The sequence below is a fragment of the Terrapene carolina genome, unplaced genomic scaffold (genome assembly GCF_002925995.2).
Source record: "Terrapene carolina triunguis isolate 2854851 unplaced genomic scaffold, T_m_triunguis-2.0 Scaffold662, whole genome shotgun sequence".
Lineage (NCBI taxonomy): Eukaryota > Metazoa > Chordata > Testudines > Emydidae > Terrapene > Terrapene triunguis.
In genome coordinates this window covers 378,618-403,532 of record NW_020665013.1, presented here as the reverse complement: position 1 = coordinate 403,532, position 24,915 = coordinate 378,618, and the positions used below count along the sequence as shown (strand labels likewise).

General features: G+C 46.8%; 1 protein-coding gene across 2 annotated transcripts in view; it reads right to left on the bottom strand.

Moving 5' to 3' along the window:
- Positions 1–319: 319 nt before the first annotated feature.
- Positions 320–24,915, bottom strand: part of RAB11B (RAB11B, member RAS oncogene family) — a 30,880-nt gene continuing 6,284 nt past the window's right edge. Inside the window, exons 2-6 of one of the 2 annotated variants that reach the window (XM_024218981.2) lie at positions 18,376–18,478; positions 14,428–14,623; positions 10,739–10,932; positions 8,601–8,681; positions 320–2,096 (exon numbers count right to left, since the gene is read on the bottom strand). In XM_024218981.2, coding sequence (XP_024074749.1) covers positions 1,951–2,096; positions 8,601–8,681; positions 10,739–10,932; positions 14,428–14,623; positions 18,376–18,448 — 690 coding nt within the window. In that variant the 5' untranslated portion in view covers positions 18,449–18,478 and the 3' untranslated portion in view covers positions 320–1,950. The remainder of the gene's footprint in view (positions 2,097–8,600; positions 8,682–10,738; positions 10,933–14,427; positions 14,624–18,375; positions 18,479–24,915) is intronic. The other variant, XM_024218982.2, reaches the window with a different exon arrangement.

Sequence of the window (24,915 nt, the reverse complement as noted above, 5' to 3'; positions counted from 1 at the left end):
AGTCCTGTTCTCAGGATGTTATTAGTGCTAGTGTCATGTGCTGAGAGTGCTTCCAGCACTGGGACAGCACCCCACCACTTCCCAGGAGGGATCAATACCTTCCCCATGAGATGGGGATCGTTCACCTAGAGCATAGTCCCACAGCCTGAAATGAACCCTGGCCAATGACTGTGGTGAATGTACTAGAAAACAGGTTAAGTTTAAATAATGTATGTAAAACTATGAAGTACTGAGACCATGTGACTGCTTAGCTTAAAACTCTGGCCTTCTATTTGTAAAATTCAATGCATTTGGCTGGACATCTTATAAAGAAAAGCCATCAGAGTTCACTGCCCTTAATTTTATTACATAACCAAATACAAAACAGTTGAGACTGGAATGTTAACTCTCCACCCCACCCCAAGCACACAATGTACAATTTCAGATTCACTTTGTAACATAAAAATCAACAACTCACTGACATGCAAGGTAGGATGTGTCAAGTGAGGCCTGGACTCAGAATTTGGAAGCAAGTTGCTTTAGCTAGCCTCCCAAGAACAGCGGGTGCTCCCAACGCTTCGTTTTGATCATTTCACCTGGTACTCTCTTTCAACACAACACTGTTTACTGCAAAGATGCAACAGTACCAGAGCTGGTGACCGATGAACCCTTCCCCACAGAGGATTTTCACAAGCTAGCAAGCAACTGACAAGTTTGTGATAATATTATTCCCATTCAGCCAGTTTTATATAGTTGTTAGCCCTCCTGATGACAGATAATCAATCATATTTGGAAGTTACAAGCTGCAATTCAGAAAAAACAGGCTAAGAGTGAAGTAGCAGGACAGTGTGTATTACGTGGAATTTTATACAGTTTAGTAGAGGTCAAGAAAAAAAATTAAGCACAAGGTCAATAGTGAATGATAATGGAAAGAAAATCCAAGATGCTATGGTTCTGTGTAAGTTTTACAAAATGTATAAAGTATTGGGTTTCTCTACAACAACCAAAAAACCTTACGAGTGCAGGTATGTACATGACAGGAAAATATTGCTTTACTCTCACTCAAACGGATTTAGGGATAGACCTAGTGAGAAAGCAGCATGCAAAAAAATTCTGGGACTAGAGAGGATTTCTCCTCCAGACACTGATCTACAGTATAAAATGAACCTAGTTCTACAGCTTGCAAAAGGACCTTAAAATTAATATGCTGGCACTTACTGTACATTAATGTTCATTAACAAAGCCAAGAATAAATATTAAGCCACTTCATACTGCCTGCCCAGAGCTGAACAGGCATCCATCGTGGCAAATAATGCAATGCAGACATACTTCATTGATCCCAAATAAAACAAATTAAGAGTAGAGAAGATTTCCCAGGCAAGAAACAGTAAACTGCACAGCCAGATTAACTCTGCATTCAGGGGAATTACATAATAAGTGAGGTTATTTTCAACACCACTCGTGTGCAGCCACTAAAAACCTCACTGATACTTCATCTGGACAGAAAACAGAACATTTGGTAGACTAGTTATCTTTTAATTTCTCCCCCATGTTTACAGAAACATAAGAGACTGTGAAAAAGTCTGACTATGAGATAAATGAAAACCTAAATGGAGTTATTTCTTCGGCCGTTCTAACCAAGTCCCCATGCCTCCTCTCCCACACAAAAATATACATTTGAGGAGAGTGCTTCATGGGATAACATCCAGCAGCAGATATTCCACAACAAATATGTCTACCAGATCAGTGCCTACATTTCAAGCCCAAAAGTCATCACATTCAAAAGGGAATTTCAGAGGCAAGGGAATGTTAGCCCTACAATTCAAGCTCTAAGATGAAAGAAGGGAGTTGGGGAGGGGTGTGGAGAAGAACACAGGGAGTCACTGAATCACAGGAAATATTTGAAAGAAGCCCACACAAGTTTCTAACTGAAGCACAGACGATGCAAGGGGCACAGACAGCATCTACAGGTCACAGGTTCTGACAGCACTGGAGTTTGTTGGATTTCTGTCCATCGGTGGTTGGCGGGACACTGATATCAACTACATTGTTGCCGGGAGACTCATCGTGTGCAGATCGATCTGCAATCTGCTTCTGTGAGACGATGCGGTAGATTTCTGTAAATGAGAACAGACTCATTAGCGAGAGCCTAGACAAACCCATTGCTCCAACAAGGTATTTGCACATTCCACAGAAAGGATATTGTAGAATGTAGTACTGAAGAGTTTCAAGGGTAATCTAGTCTGACCAGCCCTAGTGTTTACCCACAGCAGACCCTTTTGAAGCAGGAGGATTAATGGCCTCGTAACACTTTGGAAGGAACATGGTCAAGTTACAAGCTTTTTTAGAAATAAGCTTCTTTGTTTGTGTTATTATAGATTCATAGAATTGTAGGACTGGAAGGGACACAGATCATCTAGTCCAGTCCCCTGCACTCATGAGGTTATCTTCTAGACCAGGGACCTCAAACTCAAATCACCACGAGGGCCACATGAGGACTAGTACATTGGCCCGAGGGCTGCATCACTGACACCTTTTCATATAAAAATACAAAAGCCCCCCACCCTGCCCCACCCCTTCCATGAGGCCCCGCCCCCACCCCTTCCATGAGGCCCCACCCCCTGCCCCACCTCTTCCCACCCCCATTCCAACTCCTTCCCCAAATCCCCGCCCCAGCCCCACCTCTTCTCCGCCTCCTCCCCTGAGCATGCCACATTCCCACTCCTTCCCCCTCCCTCCTGGAAAGTCCTAAGCACTGCCAAACAGCTGTTTGGCGATAGGAAGCGCTGGGAAGTAGGCAGAGGAGTGGGGATGGGGCGCGCTTGGGGGGGGGGGTGGCGGCGCAGGAAATAACTCTGCGGGCCGTGTGTTTGAGACCCCTGTTCTAGACCATCCCTGACAGGTGTTTGTCTAAGCTGCTCTTAAAAATCTTCAATGATGGAGATTCCACAACCTTCCTAGGTAGTTTATTCCAGTGCTTAACCACCCTGGCAGTTAAGAAGTTTTTCTTAATGTCCAACCTAAACTGCCCTTGCTGCAATTTAAGCCCACTGCTTCTTGTCCTATCCTCCGAGGTTAAAGAGAACAATTTTTCTCCCTCTCCTCATTGTAACAATCTTTTATGTACTTGAAAACTTATTGTGTCCCCTTAGTCTTCTCTTCTCCGAACTAAACAAACCCAGTTTTTTCAATCTTCCTTCACAGGTCATTAATAATTTTGGTTGCTCTTCTCCAGACTTTCTCCAATTTGTCCACATCTTTCCTGAAATGTAGTGCCCAGAACTGGACACAATACTCCAGTTGAGGCCTAATCAGCGGAGTAGAGCGGAAGAATTACTTCTTGTGTCTTTCTTACAACACTCCTGCTAATACATCCCAGAATGAGGTTTGCAAAAAACAAAAAGCAACAGCGTTACACTGTTCAATCATTTAGCTTGTGGTCCACTATGACCCCTACATCCCTTTCCAGAGTACTCCTTCCTAGGCAGTCATTTCCCATTTTGCATGTGTGCAACTGATTGTTCCTTCCTAAGTGGAGGACTTTGCATTTGTCCTTATTGAATTTCATCCTATTTACTTCAGACCATTTCTCCAGTTTGTCCAGATCATTTTGAATTTTAATCCTACCCTCCAAAGCACTTGCAACCCCTCCCAGTTTGGTATCGTCCGCAAACTTTATAAGTGTACTCTCTGTGCCAGAGGTTCTCAAACTGATCCACGGACCACCAAACCCTGCTGGGTTTTTGAAAGACTCTAGAACATGCAGCCCACCAGGGTCTCTATGCTGGATATACTGGGAACCTTGAACCCATCCAAATGGCCCATCAGCTTCTACACATAGCTCCTGAGTGTAATTCAATAAGGCTACAGAAATTCAGGTTTTAAAAACCCACCAGATTACATCCCAGGCCCATTCCCCTGCAATACCGCAAGCTCCTTGCAGCCCCCCACCCCGCCCTCCCCCAGCGTTTACCTAGAGCAGCTCCGGCCCGATGCGCACCGGGGGCAGGGCAGGCTCCCCGCCTGCCTGCTCTGCCCCCGCGCCGCTCCGGGAAGCCGACGGAACCTGGGGAAGGAGCGCAAAGGTGTGTGGCGCTGTTGCTTCAGGCACCGCCCCCAGCAGCTCCCATTGGTCACGGTTCCCCGTTCATGGCCAATGGGAGCTGCTGGGGGCGGTGCCTAAAGCAATAGCCACACACACCCCTGCACCCCTCCTTCCCCAGGTTCCGTCGGCTTCCCGGAGCGGCGCGGGGACAGGGCAGGCAGGCAGGCAGCCTGCCCTGCCCCCTGTGCACGTTGGGCCGGAGCCCACCCCCCGAACCCCTCCTGCAGCCGAACCCCTACTCCTCCTGCACCCCACACCCCTCCTGCACCCCAACCCACTGCCCTGAGCCTGCTGCACCCTGCCCTGAGCCCTGACCACCTGCCCTGAGCCCCCTGCTGCACCCTGCACCCCTGCCCTGAACCCCCGCACTCCTCCTGCACCCCGCACCCCTGCCCTGAGCCCCTTACCCTGAGCCCCCTGCACCTCTGCCCTGAACCCCCCACTGCACCCCGCACCCCTCCTACACCCCAACCTCCTGCCCTGAGCCCCCTGCCGCACCCTGACCCCCTGCTGCACCCCTCACCCCAACTCCCTGCCCTGAGTCCCCGCCACACCCCACACCCCTCCTGCACCCCCTGGGGGCAGGGATTTCAGGGAAGGGGTTGGAATGGGGGCAGGGAAGGGGTGGGGCCTCATGGAAGGGGTGGAGTGGGGGTGGGGCCAAGGGTGGCAGGGGGGAGGTGTCAGTAAATGCGGCCCTCGGGCCAATGTACTAGTCCTCGTGGCCCTTGTGGTCATTTGAGTTTGAGACCCCTGCAGTAGAGATTGTTGAGACACGCTATAGGGAACAATTCTACACCCGCTTGATATTTCCTTCTTTATACATACAAATATCACATTAGCCCAGTGTGATGCTATGGCAAAAAAAAGAGTTCGGGAATCATGATTGAAAAGGACGTAGGTGGTTATTAGGTCCTTCCTTTAAGGACAGGGGACTATATTCTACATATGGCAGACGCCCTTCATCCCCTGGTGTATGATCTTTCATCTGTGTGTGAGAGATTTCCTAGAGTTTGGCTTGTAGCCCAAAGGGTTTAGTACAAAGTTTGTTCCCTATTGACTGTCCTGGCTGAGGATCCACATATATGTTCCACGAAGCCAGATCCTGACACTACTCTTTGTGGCACAGTGGCGGAGGCTTGTTCAGGTTGTTCTCACTGCGTTCAGCTAGCTCTGGTCACCCACTAACCTGCCCTTGCATAGAGATGGTACTGCCAGAATATAGGCAAGTTTGTGCAGATCTGTAGAAGTTTGTATTTCCTTCTCTCATGTTTCCCCCTTTGATTCAGAGATGGGCACCAGGAAGGTCTGGTCACTGGTAAGCAGCTTCCAGTGCAAGACTCCCTTGGTCTCCTTCCTTTCTTTCTGCTGCACACACACTTAGTCCCTTGGGGTCTTTAATTCCCCGGGGCCTTTAATTCCCCCGGAGTAGCGAGTTAAAGAAACCCCTACGACAACCCAGTTCCTGATTCTCTGTTATGCTTTTGTCACGTGCCTCAGTCTGAGTACGTCACATGCGGCAGCTGGGCACATCTTGGGGGAACACTCTGCCCCTCCAGTCTTTTAGTCTAATCTCATTTTTTCACCCTGCACCTGTAGTGTTGCCATATAGAGGTTCCCAAACAGAGGACACTGTTGGGGGGGGGGGGGGGAACGGGGGGGGGCTGCACGGTACCCCCCCCGGCCCAGACACCCACACCCCCTTCCCCCTGCAGAGATCCAGCTGTGGGGTGCCCCCCCGACCCAGACACCTGTACCCCCTACACCCCCAGAGATCCAGAGGGAGAGACAGCCTGATGATGGTCAGACGGGACTTATATGGAGTACCCTGTGGTGATTTCAGTGTTGGGCTGTGCAGGGCTGACACTCCACAGGGCCTCCACCCCCACCAGATTGGGTGCTCCACACACCACCTCCTTCTTTCAGGGCATGCTGGGAACTGCAGCTGCTGGGAACCCTCCAGTCCCCATCCCCCACAATGGCCTCTATTTGCAAGCTGGGGAGCCAGGCTCTGCAGGGTCCAGCAGCCCCTAGTGGCATCCAGCAGCTCTGCAGCACAAATTCTCTGGGGGGAAAGTGAAATTCTGCACAGAACATTAATTTTGCATAAATTCTGCATTGTGCAGTGGTGCAGAATTCCCCCAGGAGTAACTTGTGCTTTGGAGCAATTGCAGCAAGGTAAATAAGTGGTAGATAGAGCCCTACCAGATACAATTTTTTTTTATTATTAAAAGGAGGGACAGCTTTATATGTAAAGGACAGCTTCATGTTGTTTTACTAGTGTTCCTTCTTCTGGCTTCCCTTTCATATGTCTCATGTCCCAGACATTGATCTTCACCAGCTTCCCAATTACAATAGCAAACCTGAATCCCAATTTGGTATGGAACTAGAGCACTTGAGAGATTAGCAGCACTTGCAGGCACGAAATATTTTATGAATGTGCCAGGAATGTTGACATTTTATAGAATGCAGGGGGTCCTAAAAGTCACCAGCACAGCAGAGGAAAACAAAATTGGGCCTGTCCCGCCTTTCCAAAAAGCTTTTAATGAAAGAACGTTGTTGTTAGAAATTCAAGTCTCATCAACTACGCTGAATTACAGAACTGGTAGAATTATCCTAAAATGGGAGTGAAACATGATTGGGAAGGTGCTTTTGTTAAAAATCTCACCTTAAACAGCGTTAATCACTTCCTGTTTAGGGCCAGGTCTACATTAGAAACTTTTGCCAGTGTAGCAACAGTGGCTTTTTATACCAGCAAAAGCCCTAGAGTAGATGCATGTATACTGGCATAGAAGTGCTTCTGGCAGTATAGCTTATTTCATGTGGTGAACTACACCAGCAAGAGCACCCTTTTGCTGCGTCTCCACTGAGAGGGTTTGCTGGTATAGCTATATTTAGAAAATCTTTTCTAGTGTAGACTGGTCTAAGATTCAACACTTCCACCGTTTCACTAGTGCAGTGTTTCCCAACCCGCCAGTGGGTGGCGGGAAGGGTCTAGGTGGGTTGCATGTGCCCCAGAGGCACTCCCCCACTGCACTCTCGCTTCCCCTGGGCAGCAGGCAGCAGCGGGAGGAGTGGGATCTGGATGGCAGCAGCCACAGCACAGAGGAAGTGCCTCCAGGGCATGCAGAGACTGCTGACTGTCTGGTAGATAGCTCTGGCTGCTTCCTCTGCGCTGGCTGCTGCTGTCGTCATCTGGAGCCCACTCTCACTCCACCTGGGCAGCAGGATTCAGGCAGCAGCAGCAGTTTGGAGCATGCAGCCAGAGCCAGCAAGTGGACAGTCAGCAGTGATCATGACCCAGCCACAGAGACAGAGGTGCTGACTGGAACTGCAGAAGGGGACAGAGCTGGGAGAACAAGAGCAAAGGGTTGGGGGGAGCCAAGCAGAGGGTCTGGGAGCAGGGCAGCAGGAGTGTTCTCGCCTTGATGCGGAGGAAGACTGGCATTGTGTGCCCCCCTCCTTGCCGGGAGGGGATCCGTGTTTGGTGTCTGTTTCAATTGGGTCCCCCAGACATAAAAAGGATCTTGAGAGGCTAATTCTCTGCCAGGAAAAGAACAGCCTGCAGGATGTTTTGTGTTCTCCTTTGTTTTGCTGTATGTAGCCTGTCCTCCACTCCCCCGTAAAGAAAGTAGCACAAGCCCTAACAGAGTTCTCTATTCACGAGAGGGCGGGGCTGAGAGAGCAAGAGCAAGGGAGCTGGGAGGAGCTGAGCAGGGACAAGGCTAAGCTGGAGGCCGCCCCACTGCCCCTTTTAAATGGGGCTCCGCAGCCCTGTATGACAGCATGTACAGTATTCGTGTGGATAGCACATAGTTGTCCTTTTCTTTCGTGTCTGAATTAAAAAACATTAAAAGAGTCAATTAAATTCAGATTAAATTTAAAGACAATGGCGTGTGTATGCACCGGCACACTCAGTGTATATATAATGGTGGGCCTCCAGAAGAGGAAATGCAGTTGGTGGGTCCCCTTAAAGAAAGAAAAAATCACATATCCGAGTTCAAGCAAAACCAAATCCAGCCCTTAGTGCCCCGATTTAAAATAAAACAACAAGAACCTTTCTGTTCACTGGTATCCATCGGCAGCAACTGCAAGGGCACAAATCCCTGCCAGGTCCTCTTGGCATCATAAACCAGCAAAAGGGCTTCAGAAATGGAGATATCCCATCTTCTAGAACTGGAAGGGACCTTGAAAGGTCATCGAGTCCCGCCCCCTGCCTTCACTAGCAGGACCAAGTACTGATTTTGCCCCAGATCCCCAAGTGGCCCCCTCAAGGATTGAACTCACAACCCTGGGTGTAGCAGGCCAATGCTCAAACCACTAAGCTATCCCTCCCCCACAAGTTACCTGCTGTCCCTAATGGTCTGTCTCCACTGTACCCACCATCATGCAAGACTCCAGTCTTGGATCCAGCTGATAGGTGCCTTTCCTATAGAGGTTCTCGTGAGCTTTTCCCCACATAAAACCCTTTAGTGTGTCATACTGCAGACATGCAAGTCAAAAAGCAAAGCCATACCTGTGAGGATGTTCTTGAAGGCTTCTTCGACATTTGTGGAATCCAGGGCAGAAGTTTCAATAAAAGATAAGTTATTTTTTTCTGTAAAAAGGAATAGATCATTCAGTTAAAGACTTTAGCAGCACTTTTGAATTCTAGACCTTAGCTTAGATTTCTTGGTTTAGACGGCCTTGGCTCCAGTCTTGTTTTCTGTGTGACAGGAGAAGCTCCACTATTTGCTCAAATGAATCTGGCACCCCATGTTATTTAGTTATAGTCGTATTAACAGTAGCAACCCCCAGAGTCTGAGCACATCTCCCTCCTTTCAGTCCCTCTGCTGCCAAGCAACAGGGTCCCTGCCCTGCCCATTATTATTCCTCTACAGTTGCCAACAGCAGTTTGAAACTACCAGTGTGATGCAGCTGCCAGCAACACAGAAGTACCTCTGAGCAATAGCACAGACCCATCTACATGACTGTGCAACTGCAAGATTCATCCTCACTCCACTCCCAGAGAGACTGACTTGGAAAAAAGCAGGACTTCTGTTATCCCACATCCAATAATTCCCTGGAGACAGCACACTAGAAAGGGCAGGAAACAATGAAACAGGAGTGCCCAGAGGCAGCAGCTTTGTATAATTTTTGGTGGTACCCAGAACGGGTCCAAGTGCCTCCCCCCACCCCACCTCCCCTAAGGCTCTAGGAGGGAGTTTGGGTGCGGGAGGGGTGTGGGCTCTGGGCTAGGATAAGGGGTTGGAGTCCAGGAGGGGGTTTGGAGTATTGGATGCAGGGGGGTTTGGGGTGCTGGCTCTGGGAGCGGGGGTTGGTTGCAGGAGGTGTGCTGGCTCTAGGCTGAGATGGGGAGGGGGTTTGGGGTGCAGCAGGCAGGCTGCCCTGGGGTTGGTGGGGGCCCAGAGAGGACACACACACCCCAGCCCTCTCCCCACCGGCAGCAGCGAACTCTGGGGAAGGGGGGGGCCCTCCCTGGCATGACACTCACCCAAGCCCCCCCAGGCTGCTGCTCAGGAAGTCCAGCCAGGATAAGCCCATCCCCCTACACCCCCAGAGTTGCCTGCAAGAGGCATGCGCCATGCACCTCCTCCCTCCACAGGCGCAGCAGCCGCCTCAGCCTGCCCCCGGCACCGCTCCCTTGTAGCCGGCAGCAGCTGGCGAGGGAGCGCAGCATGGAGCGGCAGGGCAGTTGCCCAGGCAGGCAGGGACGCTTGGGGAAAAGCACACAGGGGCGGCAGGTGAGGCTGGGGGAGAGACCCGGCCCCTAACATTGGTGGAGCTGGGCCCCTCTGGGCCCTGAATTTGCTGGAGCCTGGGGACCACGGGCCCATACAACTCGCTGCCCTTGGGAGTGCCTTCCCTCCACAGAGATCATGTACCACTGCCACCATCAACGTTTAAATGCTGCACATACGACGTTACAGTACTGCCTGCCAAAATGTGAGACCTTAAATTGGAAGTTTGCATTGCAGACCCTGCCCCCATCATTAATTATGATGGAACAGCCGAAGTAGGAGCTGCAGCCTCTCATTCCATATTGCACTGGGTTTCAGTAGCACACGCAGGGGAAAGACCCATTTAGTCTCTTGAGATTTGTGACTTATTCAGTTACATTGTGTTAGCCAACACCAAGGCAGGGAGGGTTTTAAACCATTCCACAGCCAAAGGTAAATCTCTGTTCAACCCAAACGTTTCACTCTTTAGTGAATGTAATACTCAGAGAAAGTTTAGTTTTTTGGTGTTTTATGTTCTTCTTTATTCATCGCTCAAGATCCTTTGGGATTGGTTTTTACATTAGCAACATTTTTCATCCAGATCTTTGTTACTCTTCCCAGCCTGACAAGAAAATAGGAAGAGTCTGTGCTTCAGGTATCAGGCAGCCCTGGAACAGGATCATCACTGGTTTGCAAGACATCTTCCTAGCTCTGGGTCTCAAAAGAGTTCAACCAAACACTGCTGTTCGACCTTTAAGTGCACTTTTTCCATTGCCAGGTTGTTGTTATTTTTAAAAAAAAACAATCACCCCTCAAGTCAGAACTTCCAAATGGAAGGCTGCCCCTTGTCCGAGATGGAGTACTTGAGTCTGCCACACACCATATGCTGAAGGTAAAACACCAGCTTAACAGATAAAACACGCAGTTCACAAACCTGCAAAAGCCCGGGCCTCATCGGTGGGCACAGCTCTCAGATGGCGCAGGTCACTCTTGTTTCCCACCAGCATGATGACAATATTGTTGTCTGCATGATCCCGGAGCTCCTTTAACCAACGCTCAACATTCTCGTAGGTGAGATGTTTGGCAATGTCATAGACAAGGAGGGCCCCAACGGCACCACGGTAATAGCTGAAACCATAAAGATTACACTGCATTAGAAGGAATTCAGCTCAGGGATCTACACAAACATTTTACAGTTAGTTTTCCCATTTTAATGTTTATTTTCAAAAAAGGGCACTAAGGGTTTGTTTGTTTTCTTTAAAAAGAGAAAAGCCAGTTTAAACTTTAAAAATGGGATTTTCAGAAAACTGAAATGTAGTTAATAAAACACTGACGAATCTGGAGGCTATTTTAAGCAGGACATATTAGCAGCATAAAGAGAAACTCAGTATTGTTTCAAAGAATAAGAAAAACAGGAGACTTCTGTTCAAAAGTTTTGCTGAGTTTCTGTAATAGTTACATTTCATAGTGGAAAGATCTATGAAAAGAAGTTACTAGGAAAAAAAAAAGGACCAATATGGACATTTGACTAACCTCTCCCCATCTTTTTTTTTTCTTTTTTTATTTAAGAGATTCTCTGGGGTATTTGGACCCTTTTCCCCTTGGCCCATTATCCCAGAACCTGAGCTGCCCTTTCAACAAGTTTGTCACAGCAGCCAATTTCAACTCAATTCCTTTAACATTTAACTTTTACAGGGCAAGTGACTTGAGTGGCTAAAAGGGAACAAAAACAAAACACCCCCCCACACACCCCCACAGCCACCACCTGGCAGTTGGGGTGGGGTAGTTTAAAATAGTCACTCTCTCCTTTAATCAGGGGTTCTTTGCTCCTGCAACTTCCTCTCTTCACACCTGTCCCCAAAGAATGCCATAACCGCAATAGTCAACATTTCAGCCCCACACCCATCCAATTTAACACAATGGACACGGATGCTTTTTGTCCACAATTCAGTGACAAAGTCCATTGATGACATCAGAAAGGTCCAATCAGCTCATCAGAATGTGGCTTCAGATAACCCGTCTCCCAACCACATTAGTTGTCTTCCTCTAAAAGAGGAAAGTCCTGTGTTTTGGGATGTCAGCATTCTGCCTGTATGTGACAGACAAATTGAGATTGGGATCTGAACAGTCTACTTTTTAAAACACAATATTTTCTTTCCCCAATTAGATTCAAGTTTAAGTCTTCAGGTTGAGTTTACTTGTTTCTCTCATGCTCTATTTCAAAAAAGAGTAGTATATGCCTACACTCCACCAAGGCGCAGCATTCTCTGCAGTAGTCAGGATCTAGTTTCTATAGCGAGGCCTACAGATTGCATTAGTTTGGGGCATGTGAGGAACCACCACTATAAGAAAAAACTCCAAGCAGATTGCACAATTTTTACTTATCCTCTTTTTAAAATACAAAAAAATGCTGCCTGTCTTTTGGGGGAGGGAATGGTAGGTAAGCTCAATGGGGAAGGGACCATCTTCTGTTGTGTGCGTGCACGCTCAGTGCTTAGCACAATGGAGCCTAATGCCTGATTAGGTCTCTAGGAGCTATTGCAATACAAATCTGTAAATTAATGTGAATGGATAAACCATGCACTTATCTCAGCAGTGTGCAACCTTCAGCAATGCCAGCAGATAATATCAAGACATCCTTCACTTTTGAGAAGACCTCTTATTTGAAAGGATCTCAGAACTAGGTGTCTAGAGGGACATGCTCAATGCTTAGAAGCCAACATTTTCAAAACTGGCTTCCAGTTTTTGGGTGCTTAACTCAGTGACTCCAGAGGTGTAGAGCACCCACAGCTCCAACGGACTTCAAATGAATCTGTGATGGTTGGCACCTCTGAAAACCAAATCCCAGTTGTCTCAAATTGGAAACCAAGTCAATGGGCACTTCTAAATTTGTTTGGGCCTGCATGCCTGGACTAAAGGATCAAATAATGCCCATTTATTAAGAGAGACTACTATTAATGTGACTAAAACACCTAATGAAGGTAGTACATTTTAGGCAGCGAGAGAATCAGACAGAACTTTCTGGGTTACCTAATGGCATTAACAGGGCCGGCTTTAGGCCGATTCAGGCGATTCCCTTGAATCGGGCCCCGTGCCCTTGCCGCCGCCGCCAGTATGCCGTACCGGAGTGGCCGGCTTCCCCAGGGGGCAATTTAAAGGGCCTGGGGCTCCCAGCAGGGGCTGGAGCCCCAGGCCCTTTAAATTGCCACCAGAGCCCCACTTCTGGAGCCCTGGGGTAGGGCTGCGGGGCTCTGGGGGCTATTTAAAAAGTCCAGGGCTCCCCTTGCTTCTACCGCCCCGGCCCTTTAACTAGCCGCTGGAGCCCCGCAGCTTCCCCAGGGCTCTGGCAGCTATTTAAAGGACCGGGGCAGTAGAAGCAGGGGAGCCCCTGCCCTGCCCACAGCCAGCCCCGCACCCCCTGCCCGCAGCCAGCCCCTGCTGCACTCCCTGTCCTGCCCGCAGCGGCAGCCAGCCCCTGCCCGGAGCCAGCCCCGCACCCCTTGCCCTGCCTCCAGCCAGCCCCTGCCCCGCCTCCAGCCAGCAATGTACATAATATATAATTTTGTTATTATTTCTATAGTTATGGAAAGTAAATAATACATGGAAGAAATGAAAGGGTTTTTTTTTTTTTTTTTTTAAAGTCATCCCTGCCGGGGCCCCCGCCAAAAATGTTCGAATTGGGCCCCGCACTTCCTAAAGCCGGCCCTGGGCATTAGGGATGTAAATAACATGTAAAAACGGTAACTGTGTAACCAATTAAAATTCTATCAGTTACACAATTAAATGTTTACCTGGGGAACTAGGGCTGAGGGGGTGCTGCAGCACCCCCACATTTTACACGGGGCTCCCTGCTGCCACCCTCAGGCCCACGGCTCCTCAGGCACACGTGGCTGGCAGCCGAGAGGGACCCCGGACAGAGTTTAATTATTAACAGAAACCAATAAGCATCAACCTTATCCGTTAACTGGTTAAACTCTTACATCCCTAAATGGCATAGTCTACTTTAAATACAGTATCATTCCAACTGAGCAATACTTTCCACCATATTCATCTAGACTCCTCCCCATCCCACCCCCAAGTCTTAATATAGTCATTCTTTTTATAGTGTGTTTGTACTCTGAAAAGTGACTGTAAAAGTAGCATTGTAGTGGTTCTCTACTGCAGTGGTTCTCAGCCAGGGATATGCATACCCTTGGGGGTATGCAGAGGTCTTCCAGGGGGTACATCAACTCATCTAGATATTTGCACGGTTTTACAACAGGCTACATAAAAAGCATTAGCGAAGTCAGTACAAACTAACATTTCATACACAAACAAAATGAGAAAGTAAGCAATTTTTCAATGGGTATGCTGTGACTTTTGTATTTTTAGGTCTGATTTTGTAAGCAAGTAGTTTTTAAAGTGAGGTGAAACTTGGGGTACTCAAGACAAAGCAGACTCCTGAAAGGGGTACAGTAGTCTGGAAAGGTTGAGAACCACTGCTCTATTGAGCCTCACTGATTGCAGATTTAGTCTGCAGATTAATCATGGGAGTAGAAAGTAAAACTGGTTTCTTTCCTTCTCATGCATCTCCACCCACAGTAGAAGTGGAGCAGAAGAGAGCTGGTGCTGGGTAATACTCACGCTGACGTTATGGCACGATATCGTTCCTGCCCTGCAGTGTCCCAGATCTGGGCTTTTATCGTCTTCCCATCCACTTGGATGCTCCTGGTGGCAAATTCCACCCCGATGGTGCTCTTACTCTCAAGGTTGAACTCATTGCGAGTGAAGCGTGACAGAAGATTACTCTTCCCTACTCCAGAGTCCCCAATCAACACAACTGGAAGATATCAAAATTAATCCTTTATCTTGATATTTGCGGAAGGAATTAATGATAATATTTTATGACTTGGGAAACTTCAACTCATTGCATGTGAAACGTGACCAAAGATTACTCGTCCCTACTCCCAGTCAACACAATTTTATCAGCCACTCACTGCCTGCCCAGATGCGGAGTACAAAACCCCTAAAACAAACAATTATTTGCAATCCCTTCAGTACAGGTTTCATTCCGAGACGTATCCTTAGGCATAAGTGAGAGCTTCACATAAAGTTAGGCAGAAAAGAAAGAAAGAAAGTCAGACACTTACCACTATGAGCAAGATCTGAAAGAAACAAACTCATGTTTCATAGTGTAAAATTGTAATTCATCCAGCAGCCAGTTTCTGGTAGGTTACATCATTGTTGGTAAATGACCATTAGAAAGTCTCCATCTGAACATGGCAAGGTTCCAACTAAACTTTGTAGAGAAATGGTATAAGCCAGCGGTTCTTAACCTGGGGTCCAATTAGCACACAGCTGCGGTCCATGTGACATCCTCAGGGCCATACAGGTTGTATTGGCTATGGCCCACATAAAACACTTACCACAGTGGTAAATAGGTTGCAAACCACTGGTATAAACAGCACTGAAGAGATCTTTACTACAAGCAGAGCTATCAATTTTACAAAAATACTTGCAATTAGATGAAAATTAAATGCCAGCTCCCAATGCCATTTCCTAAATCTGGGACCAGCTACACTGAACATTACATGTATTCAGATATAAACCCAGTCCTGGCTTGCACCTGTGCTCACATTCGAAGAAGATAAACAGGTTGCTCCTTTATTCTTTGGTCAGTTGCTGACCTCCCAATACAATCCCCTCTCCCCCAAATCAACAACTTATTTTCTCAGCCAAATTTGTCACACAAGTTTCTTTAACAGAACATTACAGGGACTTAGACATTTTAGGCAATTGCCTACAATCTCTTTGTGAGATCTTACCATATTAAGTTTATGTATCATTACGGGACAGGGATTATATATAATTCCATGGGGGAGGGTAACCACATCCCTTTAGGAACTACGAACAGCGGGGGTAATTAGGCAAATTCCCTCACCTTGTAACACCTCCAGAGTGAGGTACCACCCCCCCCGGGAGGCTCCCTTTTATTAGTTCAAAATGGACTTTCCAGAGGCCAACAGACAAAGGAAGGACTAGAGAGCCCGAGTTTAAACTGAGTCAGTCTTTGTTCTGATCTAGCAAAATGGACAGCATCAGCTTTGTCCAAGGGGAGGGCCCCAATCCTTAGGGAATGGTTGAAAGGACTGACACCAACTGGAGCTCTTGGGGAGATGATCTCTGTTAACCATGCAAGCTTGGTTTTTTTGTTGTTGGTTTTTTTTTTAACGTTCTAATGCTTTTACCTTAAGAATAAATGTACTTGCTTAGAAAGAGCTGTGTGGTAACTTAACTGCGGCAATTACACTGTTTATAGCCTGAGGAGGTAGCAAAGTGCAGAAACAGGCCTGTTTGGCAGTCTGCCTTCCTGGAGCAACTCTCAGTGCAGGCAAGGAACTATGAAGCCCGGAAAAACCCTGGTTAGGAGGGACAAAGACAAAGGTCTCCATCCAAGAGAGGTGATGGCTGAGGAGCCTAAAGTTGATGCTCTTGTGGGACCATGAGGGGAAATTATAGGTACAAGGACTACTTTTTTTTTTTAAATCCCTACATTAGGGAGTGCACAAGTTAGCAAGCAATAAATAAATGGAAATGGTCAAATTAACAAAAGCCACCCTCACTAATCACAGCAAAGAATATGAGCATCATGCACCCCTTTTCCAAAAGAGGTTACTGAAGTTGAAGGGTCAAAGAGGCACAGACAGACTGCACGTGGGACATCCCGTTATTGCAAGGGTGAATTATAGTGGGTGGGTCGTAGGTCACCTCACAGACTTCCTCTTCACTAAATGTGGTACTTCTGCCTGCTAGTCAGGAGCATACACCATATCCATACACATTTAAGCAATTATATTGCTTTATATACATTTAAAATTCTTAATTTTTAATTTTTTGTATGGTTAAAAAATGGGATTTTTTTATTATTAGATGATTAATTTCTCTACTCATGATATGTATTAAGTTGCATTTGGATGGTAACTTAAATTCAATTAAAAATGCACAAGACATTTAAAAAACTTTTCATTAGTTTAGTAAATATTTCTGGATACATAAGAAGTTTGAGAACATATTTTGTACTTTAATTTATTAAAGGACGTATTATCTGTAATCAGTGAATTGAACTGATTGTTTCTGGTCCCCGTACCCTTGAAGATTTTAGAAATAAAAATTTAATTTCATCGTCACAGACCTCTTTAATTCAGGTTTCAGAGTAGCAGCCATGTTAGTCTATATCCACAAAAAGAACGGGAGTACTTGAAGTACTCCTGTTCTCTTTAATTCAGAGATTGGAGGCGGAAAATAAGCTTTCCTGCTTTTACAGCTTTGAATGAACTGAAATAAAGAAAATATTCTTCCTGCATGTTCCAGGTGCTTAACTGTGACTTCCACCAGTTCGGTGATTTGACTTTCTTTAAAACTTCAGCAGTAAACATGTACTGCTTGAATTATTTTTTATTTAACATAAATATACTATAAGAGGTTTAAGACTTAGCACAGGTTGTTATTTCAAGTTTAAAATTAAACAGATTTTTAAAAAGAAAAAAATTAAATAAATCCAATTTAAACAAATCTAGTTTTTATTTAAATCATAGATTTTTAAGCAACCCTAGATAACAGACCCCCCCGCAAGGAGTGGTGGTTCAGATATTTCCAAGGCCTGATCTACACAACAGAGTTAGTTGACATAAGGCAGCTTATGTTGATCTAGCTCTAATTGTCTACACTACAATGCTGCTCCTGCCAATGCAAGTCGCCCACTACATCGACTTATCATAGAATCATATTTCATCCCCACCATTGCAATCCTTGTCTACAGCAGCAGCAAAGGATCCTTGAGACTCTGTGACATGAGGGCATCAGCCCTCTGTGACAAACATTCCAAACTTTTTGAAGAACCGGAAGACCCCAGTAACAGATAGGGTTGTTTTGGATGTTAAATTCAGTCACAGTGGCCGATATATGCTAATAAGGGATTACCTCACTGTCAAAGGTTGGATCTGAACATGGAAATGAAGTCTATAGAAACATATCAGGTCCATGATTACCTTAGGAGCAAGCTGTGTTCCCTTTATGAAAGTGACTGCGTCTCCGACTTAACTCCACACCCATGAGAGGCAGAGCACTTAGGTTGATGTAGTTAGGATGACGCAGCGTCTACGCTGACACTGCGTTACTTACATTGCCCATTGGCTGACATCTCCCGACAGCCTAGAGTTCTGCTGCCACCTCCTGATGAGGGACTAGGGAGGAAGTGGGGGGGGGGGGGGGGGGGGGGGGACGGAGGAGAGAAGGAGAGCCCAGGTGATAGCCAGACTTGGGCTCTCCTTCCCCCAATCCCTCACACTGGGAGGCGGCCAGGCTTGGGCTCTTCCCCCACCGGACTGTCAGCCCCAGCGTGGGGGCTCCAGGCTGTCATTGCTCCACACTGTCAGTTTCCTCAGTAGAAGCATTCCTGAGGAGGACGCACACCGCCAACAGAAGGAGCAAGTGTGGAGCTGTATGTTGACTTAACTTAGGATGATTTAAATTTTGCAGTGTAGACAAAGCCTAAGATGGGAAGGACAGGAGGACGAATGCTTTTTCACTCACCTGGACAAAAAACTACTGGTCTTTGCTTCTTACACCAAGAAAGGATCAAGCTAGCAAGAAATGCCCTCTCCATCCTCTAGAGAAGGCCTGTCCCACCAGTACTCTGGTAAAGAAGTTGGAAGAGAAAAGGGTTTGTTGATCCTAAGAGCCTCATACAAATATTGTTGACAACCCTGCTACACACCACAGAAGCCAAAAATTGAAAAAGGTATTCCAAGATGATAAATGTGTATTTAAGGTTGTAATACTATAGATATTTGTCATTTGAGAAATAGAATGTGATCATGTTATATGTGAGGTCAGACTATGAAATGATCTAATGGCCTCCTCTTGCCTTAAAATTTTCACTAATCAGTGACTGAAAAAACCCTATTTTGAAGCTACCCCCTTCCCTGGCTCCTATCCCACAAAAAACACTGCCAAAACTCAGCACTAATCCACCTGACGTTTGCCAAATATTCCTCTGCCAACTGAGATGTTGGAAATTTGAAGGGGGAAGGAGGGAAACAAGACTATACATACACATTTTTAGAATGCCACTTAAAAGTGGTTTTTGCCTAAAAATTCCAAGTTTTATTTAGTTGACATGAACAAGAACTGATGTACTATTTTTTCGAAAGCCTGGATGGGGGGAAAAAAAAAACGACTATTAATTAAAGAAAGTTGCACTAATCAGTTTCAAACAATTTAAGTGACTGAGTATATGAAATATCCCCAATAGTTGGGATGCAGAGTAAGAACCAAGGAGTGAGGGAAGTCTTGACAAAGTTACAAAAGCTTTTAAAATACATTCAGTTCTGATTATTTTTATTTACTAAACCAGAGTAGTCAGACACTGAGGGCTTGGCTACACTTGCAAGTTAGAGCGCAATAAAGGAGCCCCAAGCGCACTAGCTCACTCCCCTGCCACACTGGCAAGGCACGTAGAGCGCTCTGACTCCGCGGCTAGAGCGCTCCTGGTTCTCCACCTCGGCGAGTGGAATAACGTTTGATGCACCCCCGCTGGAGTGCCATGGCGCCAGCATGGACGACCTGTCCTGTTAATGCGCTCTGATCGGCCTCCAGAAGTGTCCCACAATGCCTGTTCTAGCCACTCTGGTCATCACTTTGAATTCTACTGCCCTGCCCTCAGGTGACCAACCATCAGACCTGCCCTTTAAATTCTCTGGGAATTTTGAAAATCCCCTTCCTGTTTGCTCAGCCAGGCATGGAGTGCTCTCAGCGAATCTTTCCAGGTGACCATGCCTCCACGCGCCAGGCGATCCCCAGTATGGAGCAATGGTGAGGTGCTGGACCTCAGTGTTTGCAGGGAGGAAGCTGTCCAGTCCCAGCTGTTCTCCAGCCATAGGAATTACGATACCTTCAGGCAGATATCAAGGGACATGATGGAAAGGGGCCATGACCGGGATGCACTGCAGTGCAGGATTAAAGTGAGCTGCGGAATGCCTACCGCAAAGCCCACGAGGCAAACAACCACTCCGGTGCTGCCCCCGCGACCTGCCGTTTCTACAAAGAGCTGAACGCGATACTTGGGGTAACCCCACCTCCACTCCCAGTACCACCATGGACACTTCAGAGCCCAGTTCAACAAGGCAGGAGGAGGAGGAGCAGCAGCAAAGCAGCAGCAAAGTATGCTGAGGCAGAGGAAGGCACCCCAGAATCCCCAGATGTATGCAGCCAGGAGCTGTTCTCAAGCCAGGAGGAAGGTAGCCTGTCGCGGCGGCTGGTGCTTGGGGGAAGGACAAACACCAGAGGAGGTTCCCGGTAAGCGGCTTTTATTTTGGGAAGGAAGTTATTCGGTGGGGGCTCTTGGGGCGAGGAGGATTAGGGCTGCATGCATGCCTAGATAGGGCATTGATGTGCTCTCTCACATCGTGGTAATCAGCCTCAGTGATCTCTTCAAAGGTCTCATCCAGAACTTGGGCAATGTGCTTGTGCAGGTTTCTCAGGAGAGCCACTGTGGTCCTTGTCCCAGTAAGGCTAACTTGTCCGCACCACTCTGCCATGAGGGGTGGGGGAACCATTGCTGCACACAGGCAAGCTGCATATGGGCCAGGGCAGAAGCCGCATTGCAGTAGAAGAGCCTCCCTTCCTTCCCAGGTCACCCTCAGCAGTGAGATATCTTCCAGGATGAACTCCTGAGGAAAATGTGGGGACAGTGTTCAGTATAGGGGCTCCCTGCCGCTGTTGGCTCTCCCCATGGCACAGAAACCCAGAGGACAGTATGGCCGTGAAACAATCAGTCACGCTTGACCCTGGGCTTACTCACCATTTTGGGGCTCCCGTGGGTTTATGTGCACTCGCTTTGGGACGGGCGAATTATGCGATTGTGTAAACTGTGCTTGCCCTTAAGTACGGGGGAATCATTGCTCTGTCTGGTGTGAACAATGCTGCCTCTGTTAAGTGTTGCATTTTGCCTTTACAGATGCAACCTTGAGATCTCAGCCGTCAGTGTTATCACCGGCCGAAAGACTCCAAAGAATCAGAAAGAGGCCCCATAGAAGCAAGAAAGACATGTTGCATGAAGTAATGCAGCATTCAAGTAATGAAAATCAAAAAGTGTAGGAGTGGCGGGAGAGCGAAAGGAGGATCCACCAGCAGAATGAGGAGGGCCGGCACAAAAGCACGGTGCTCCGGCAGAAAAGCACGGATTGGCTGATAAGCATAATGGAGCACCAAGCAGACTATCCAGGCACTTGTAGACATGGAGTACCAGGCCCCCCCTCTCCCCCTGCAGCCCTTGTCCCAAAACTCTTTCCCTTGTGCCCCCATTTCACTTCCAACCCACTTTCCCCAACATCCGGGTTCTTGTCACCACCCAACCCTGAAAACTACGACCCTTACCCACTGCACTCAACCCCCATCACCATGCAGTATTAGGGTTACCATCCGTCCGGGTTTCCCCGGACATGTCCGGCTTTTTCAGCCTTAAATGGCCGTCCGGGGGGGATTTCTAATGAAGTAGAAATGTCCGGGATTTCCCCTCCTGCAGAGTGCGGCGCGGCTGATTGGACGCCTGGCCTGATTGAAAGCTGCTCGCAGCCACTAGGGCCTCTAGCAGCCAGAGTCCCTCCCCCTCCCCCGCTCCCTCCTCCCCCACAGAGCAGCTCGGAAGTGTTTGAGTCCACGTGGAGCCCGCATTTCTCCCTCTGCCGGGTGAGCAGGGGGAGCAGGGCAGGTGGCGGGGGGGTGTGCGGGGGGAGCAGGGGGCACAGAGGCTGCAGGGCGAGTGGGGAGCAGGGGGCACAGAGGCTGCAGGGCGAGTGGGGAGCAGGGGGCACAGAGGCTGCAGGGGCGGGGGGGCACAGAGGCTGCAGGGGGAGCGGGGCAGGCAGGGGGCGCAGAGGCTGCAGGGGCGGGGGGGTGCAGAGGCTGCAGGGTGAGGAGGAGCAGGGCAGGCAAGGGCATAGAGGCTGCAGGGGCTACGGGGCGAGTGGGGAGCAGGGAAGCACTTAGCAACCCCCAACCAAGATCAGAGCGGGAGGGAGGAGGGGGAATGCGGGGTGCTCAGAAGAGGGGGCAGAGTTGGGGCAGGGACTTTGGGGAATGGGTTGGAATGGGGGCGGAGAAGGGGTAGGGTTGGGGCAGGGAAGGGGCGGAGTTGGGGCGGGACCGGGGCCCCGTGGAGTGTCCTCTTTTTTAAATGTTTGAATATGGTAACCCTATGCAGTATAGCCATCCTGAAGTGTAGCACTCACTGCACAGCACTCCAGACAGGACATACACAAATCTGTGATTGTACCGTTCCCTACCCCACCCCCTTGCCCTTTCTGTTTCCCAAGCAGTTGTGTTTCTTTTCAATAAATGGATTTTTTGGCTTTGAAAACCTTCTTTATTTTTGCATAAAGTAAAAGATACCTTAGAGGACAGTCTCCTAACTGAAGAAGTGTTGCAACCAATCAGAAGAATGTGAATGATAACTGGGAATCATTTAAGAGCACTTTACTAGATGCCCAAAAAGCCACAATTGAGGAAGAAGGCTTTGCTGGTTAGAGGGGAAGCGAAGGCAGCTATTAAAAAAAAAAAAAAAAGGGGGGGAGGTTGACAGTAATGAATATAAATCAGTAGTTATTCATTTTCTACAATTCCTAAGGGATGCAAAGAAGCACAAGGGGAAATCTCTGGCCAGCAGAGTTAAGGACAATAAGGAAGAGTTTTTAAAAATATACTAGGAACAAAAAGATATCAGTGTGAGGATCTGGTCCATTACTATTTGTAGAATCATCAGAAATAATGCAGAAAAGGCAGAAATTTTCAATATTTCAGTTCTGTATTTGGGGAAAATACAGATTATACAGACTCATCACATGGTGATTAACAATTTTCATTCCACTGGAGAGTGTTAAACAGCAGCTACTAAAGGTAAATTTATCAGCAGGTCAAAATAGTCAGCTCTTTTAAAACTCTTGGATGCAAGTTGAGGAGCTTGCTGGACCATTAATGCCGATATTCTGGGGAAGTTCCAGAAGATGGAAGAAAATTAATGTTGTGTGAATTTTTTAAAAAAGGTAAACAGGATGACCAGGGTAATTATAGGCTGGTCAGCTGACCAATCCCAGGCAATATAATGGAGCAGCTGACATGGGAATTGATTAATAAGTATTAAAGGAGATAACTGATTAATGCAAATCAACAGGGATTTATGGAAAATAATCCTGTCAAACTAACTTGCTATATTAAACGAGATTACAAGTTTGGTTGATCTAAGTATATTATGTGAACACAATTACTTTTACTTCTGTAAGGCATTTGAGTTGGTAACACAAGACATTTTGATTGACAAACTAGAATGATTTAAAATGAATATGGCACACATTAAATGGATTAAAAACTGGCTAACTGATAGATCTCAAAGTGTACTTGAGAGTGGAGAATCATCATCAAGCGGGTATGTGTCCAGTAGGGACCCACAGATATCAGTTCTTGGCCCTGCGCTATTTAACAATTGTAGTAATGACCTGGAAGAAAACAAAACCACCACTCAAATCTGCAGATGACAAAATTGGGGGAGTAGTACATAAAGAGGACTGGTCACTGATTCAGCGTGAACTAAGTTGCTTGGTAAGCTAAGCACAAGAAAACAAAACGCATTTTAACTAGGACTGTCAATTAAATCGCAGTTAACGCGTGATGAACTCAAAATTAATTGAGATTAATTGCCGTTTTAATCGCACTGTTAAACAATAGACTACTCATTGAAAAACATCCAAAATATTTAATAAATTTCAAAGTGTATATTATTTTTTACAAATATTTGCACAGTAAAAATGATAAAAGAAATAGTATTTTTCAATTCACCTCATACAAGTACCATAGTGCAAACTCTTTGTCATGAAAGCGCAACTTACAAATGTAGATTTTTGTTAGTTACATAACTGCACTCAAAAACAAAACAATGTAAAACTTCAGCCCCTACAAGTCCACTCAGTCCTACTTCTTCTTCAGCCAATCGCTAAGACAAACAAGGTTGTTTACATTTACGTGAGATAATACTGCCTGCTTCTTATTTACAATGTCACCTGAAAGTGAGAACAGGTGTTTGCATGGCACTTTTGTAGCTGTCACTGCAAGGTATTTACGTGCCAGCTATGCTAAACATTCATATGCTCCTTCATGCTTTGACTACCATTCCAGAGGACATGCTTCCATGCTGATGCTCATTTTTTTTAATGTGTTAATTAAATTTGTGACTGAACTCCTTAGGGGAGAATTGTATGTCTCCTGCTCTGCGTTTTACCCGCATTCTGCCATATATTTCATGTTATAGCAGACTCAGATGATGACCCAGCATATGTTGTTTGCTTTAAGAACACTTTCACTGCAAATTTCACAAAACGCAAAGAAAGTACTAATGTGAGATTTCTAAAGATACTACAGCACTCAAGGTTTAAGAATCTGAAGTGCCTTCCAAAATCTGAGAGGGACAAGGTGTAGAGCATGCTTTCAAAAGTCTTAAAAGAGCAACACACTGATGCAGAAGCTACAGAACCTGAACCAGCAAAAAAGAAAATCAACCTTCTGCTGGTGGCATCTGACTGAGATAATGAAAATGAGCATGCGTCAGTCCACACTGCTTTGCATCGTTATCGAGCAGAACTGTCATCAGCATGGACTCACGTCCTTTTGGTATGGGGGTCAAAGCATGAAGGGACATATGAATCTTTAGTGCATCTGGCATATAAATATCTTGCGACACTGCCATGCGAATGCCTGTTCTCACTTTCAGGTGACATTATAATCAAGAAGCAGGCAGCATTACCTCCTGCAAATGTAAACAAATTTGTTTGTCTGAGCCAGGAGTTGGCAACCTTTCAAAGAAGAACCTTTTTTTGTTTTTGTCTTTAACCAAAATATTTCGAGAGCTGTATCACACGCAAAGCTCCTAGTAGAGTTAGAATTTATCAACTAATAATAATTGAACATATTCAAGTTATTACTACTCGCCAATACTTTTAATGCAACTAGAATCGAGGTGCTTCAGCAAGGACTGTACCAGACTGCGGCCACGTACCCAGGCTGTGGGCAGTGTTAAACCATGCT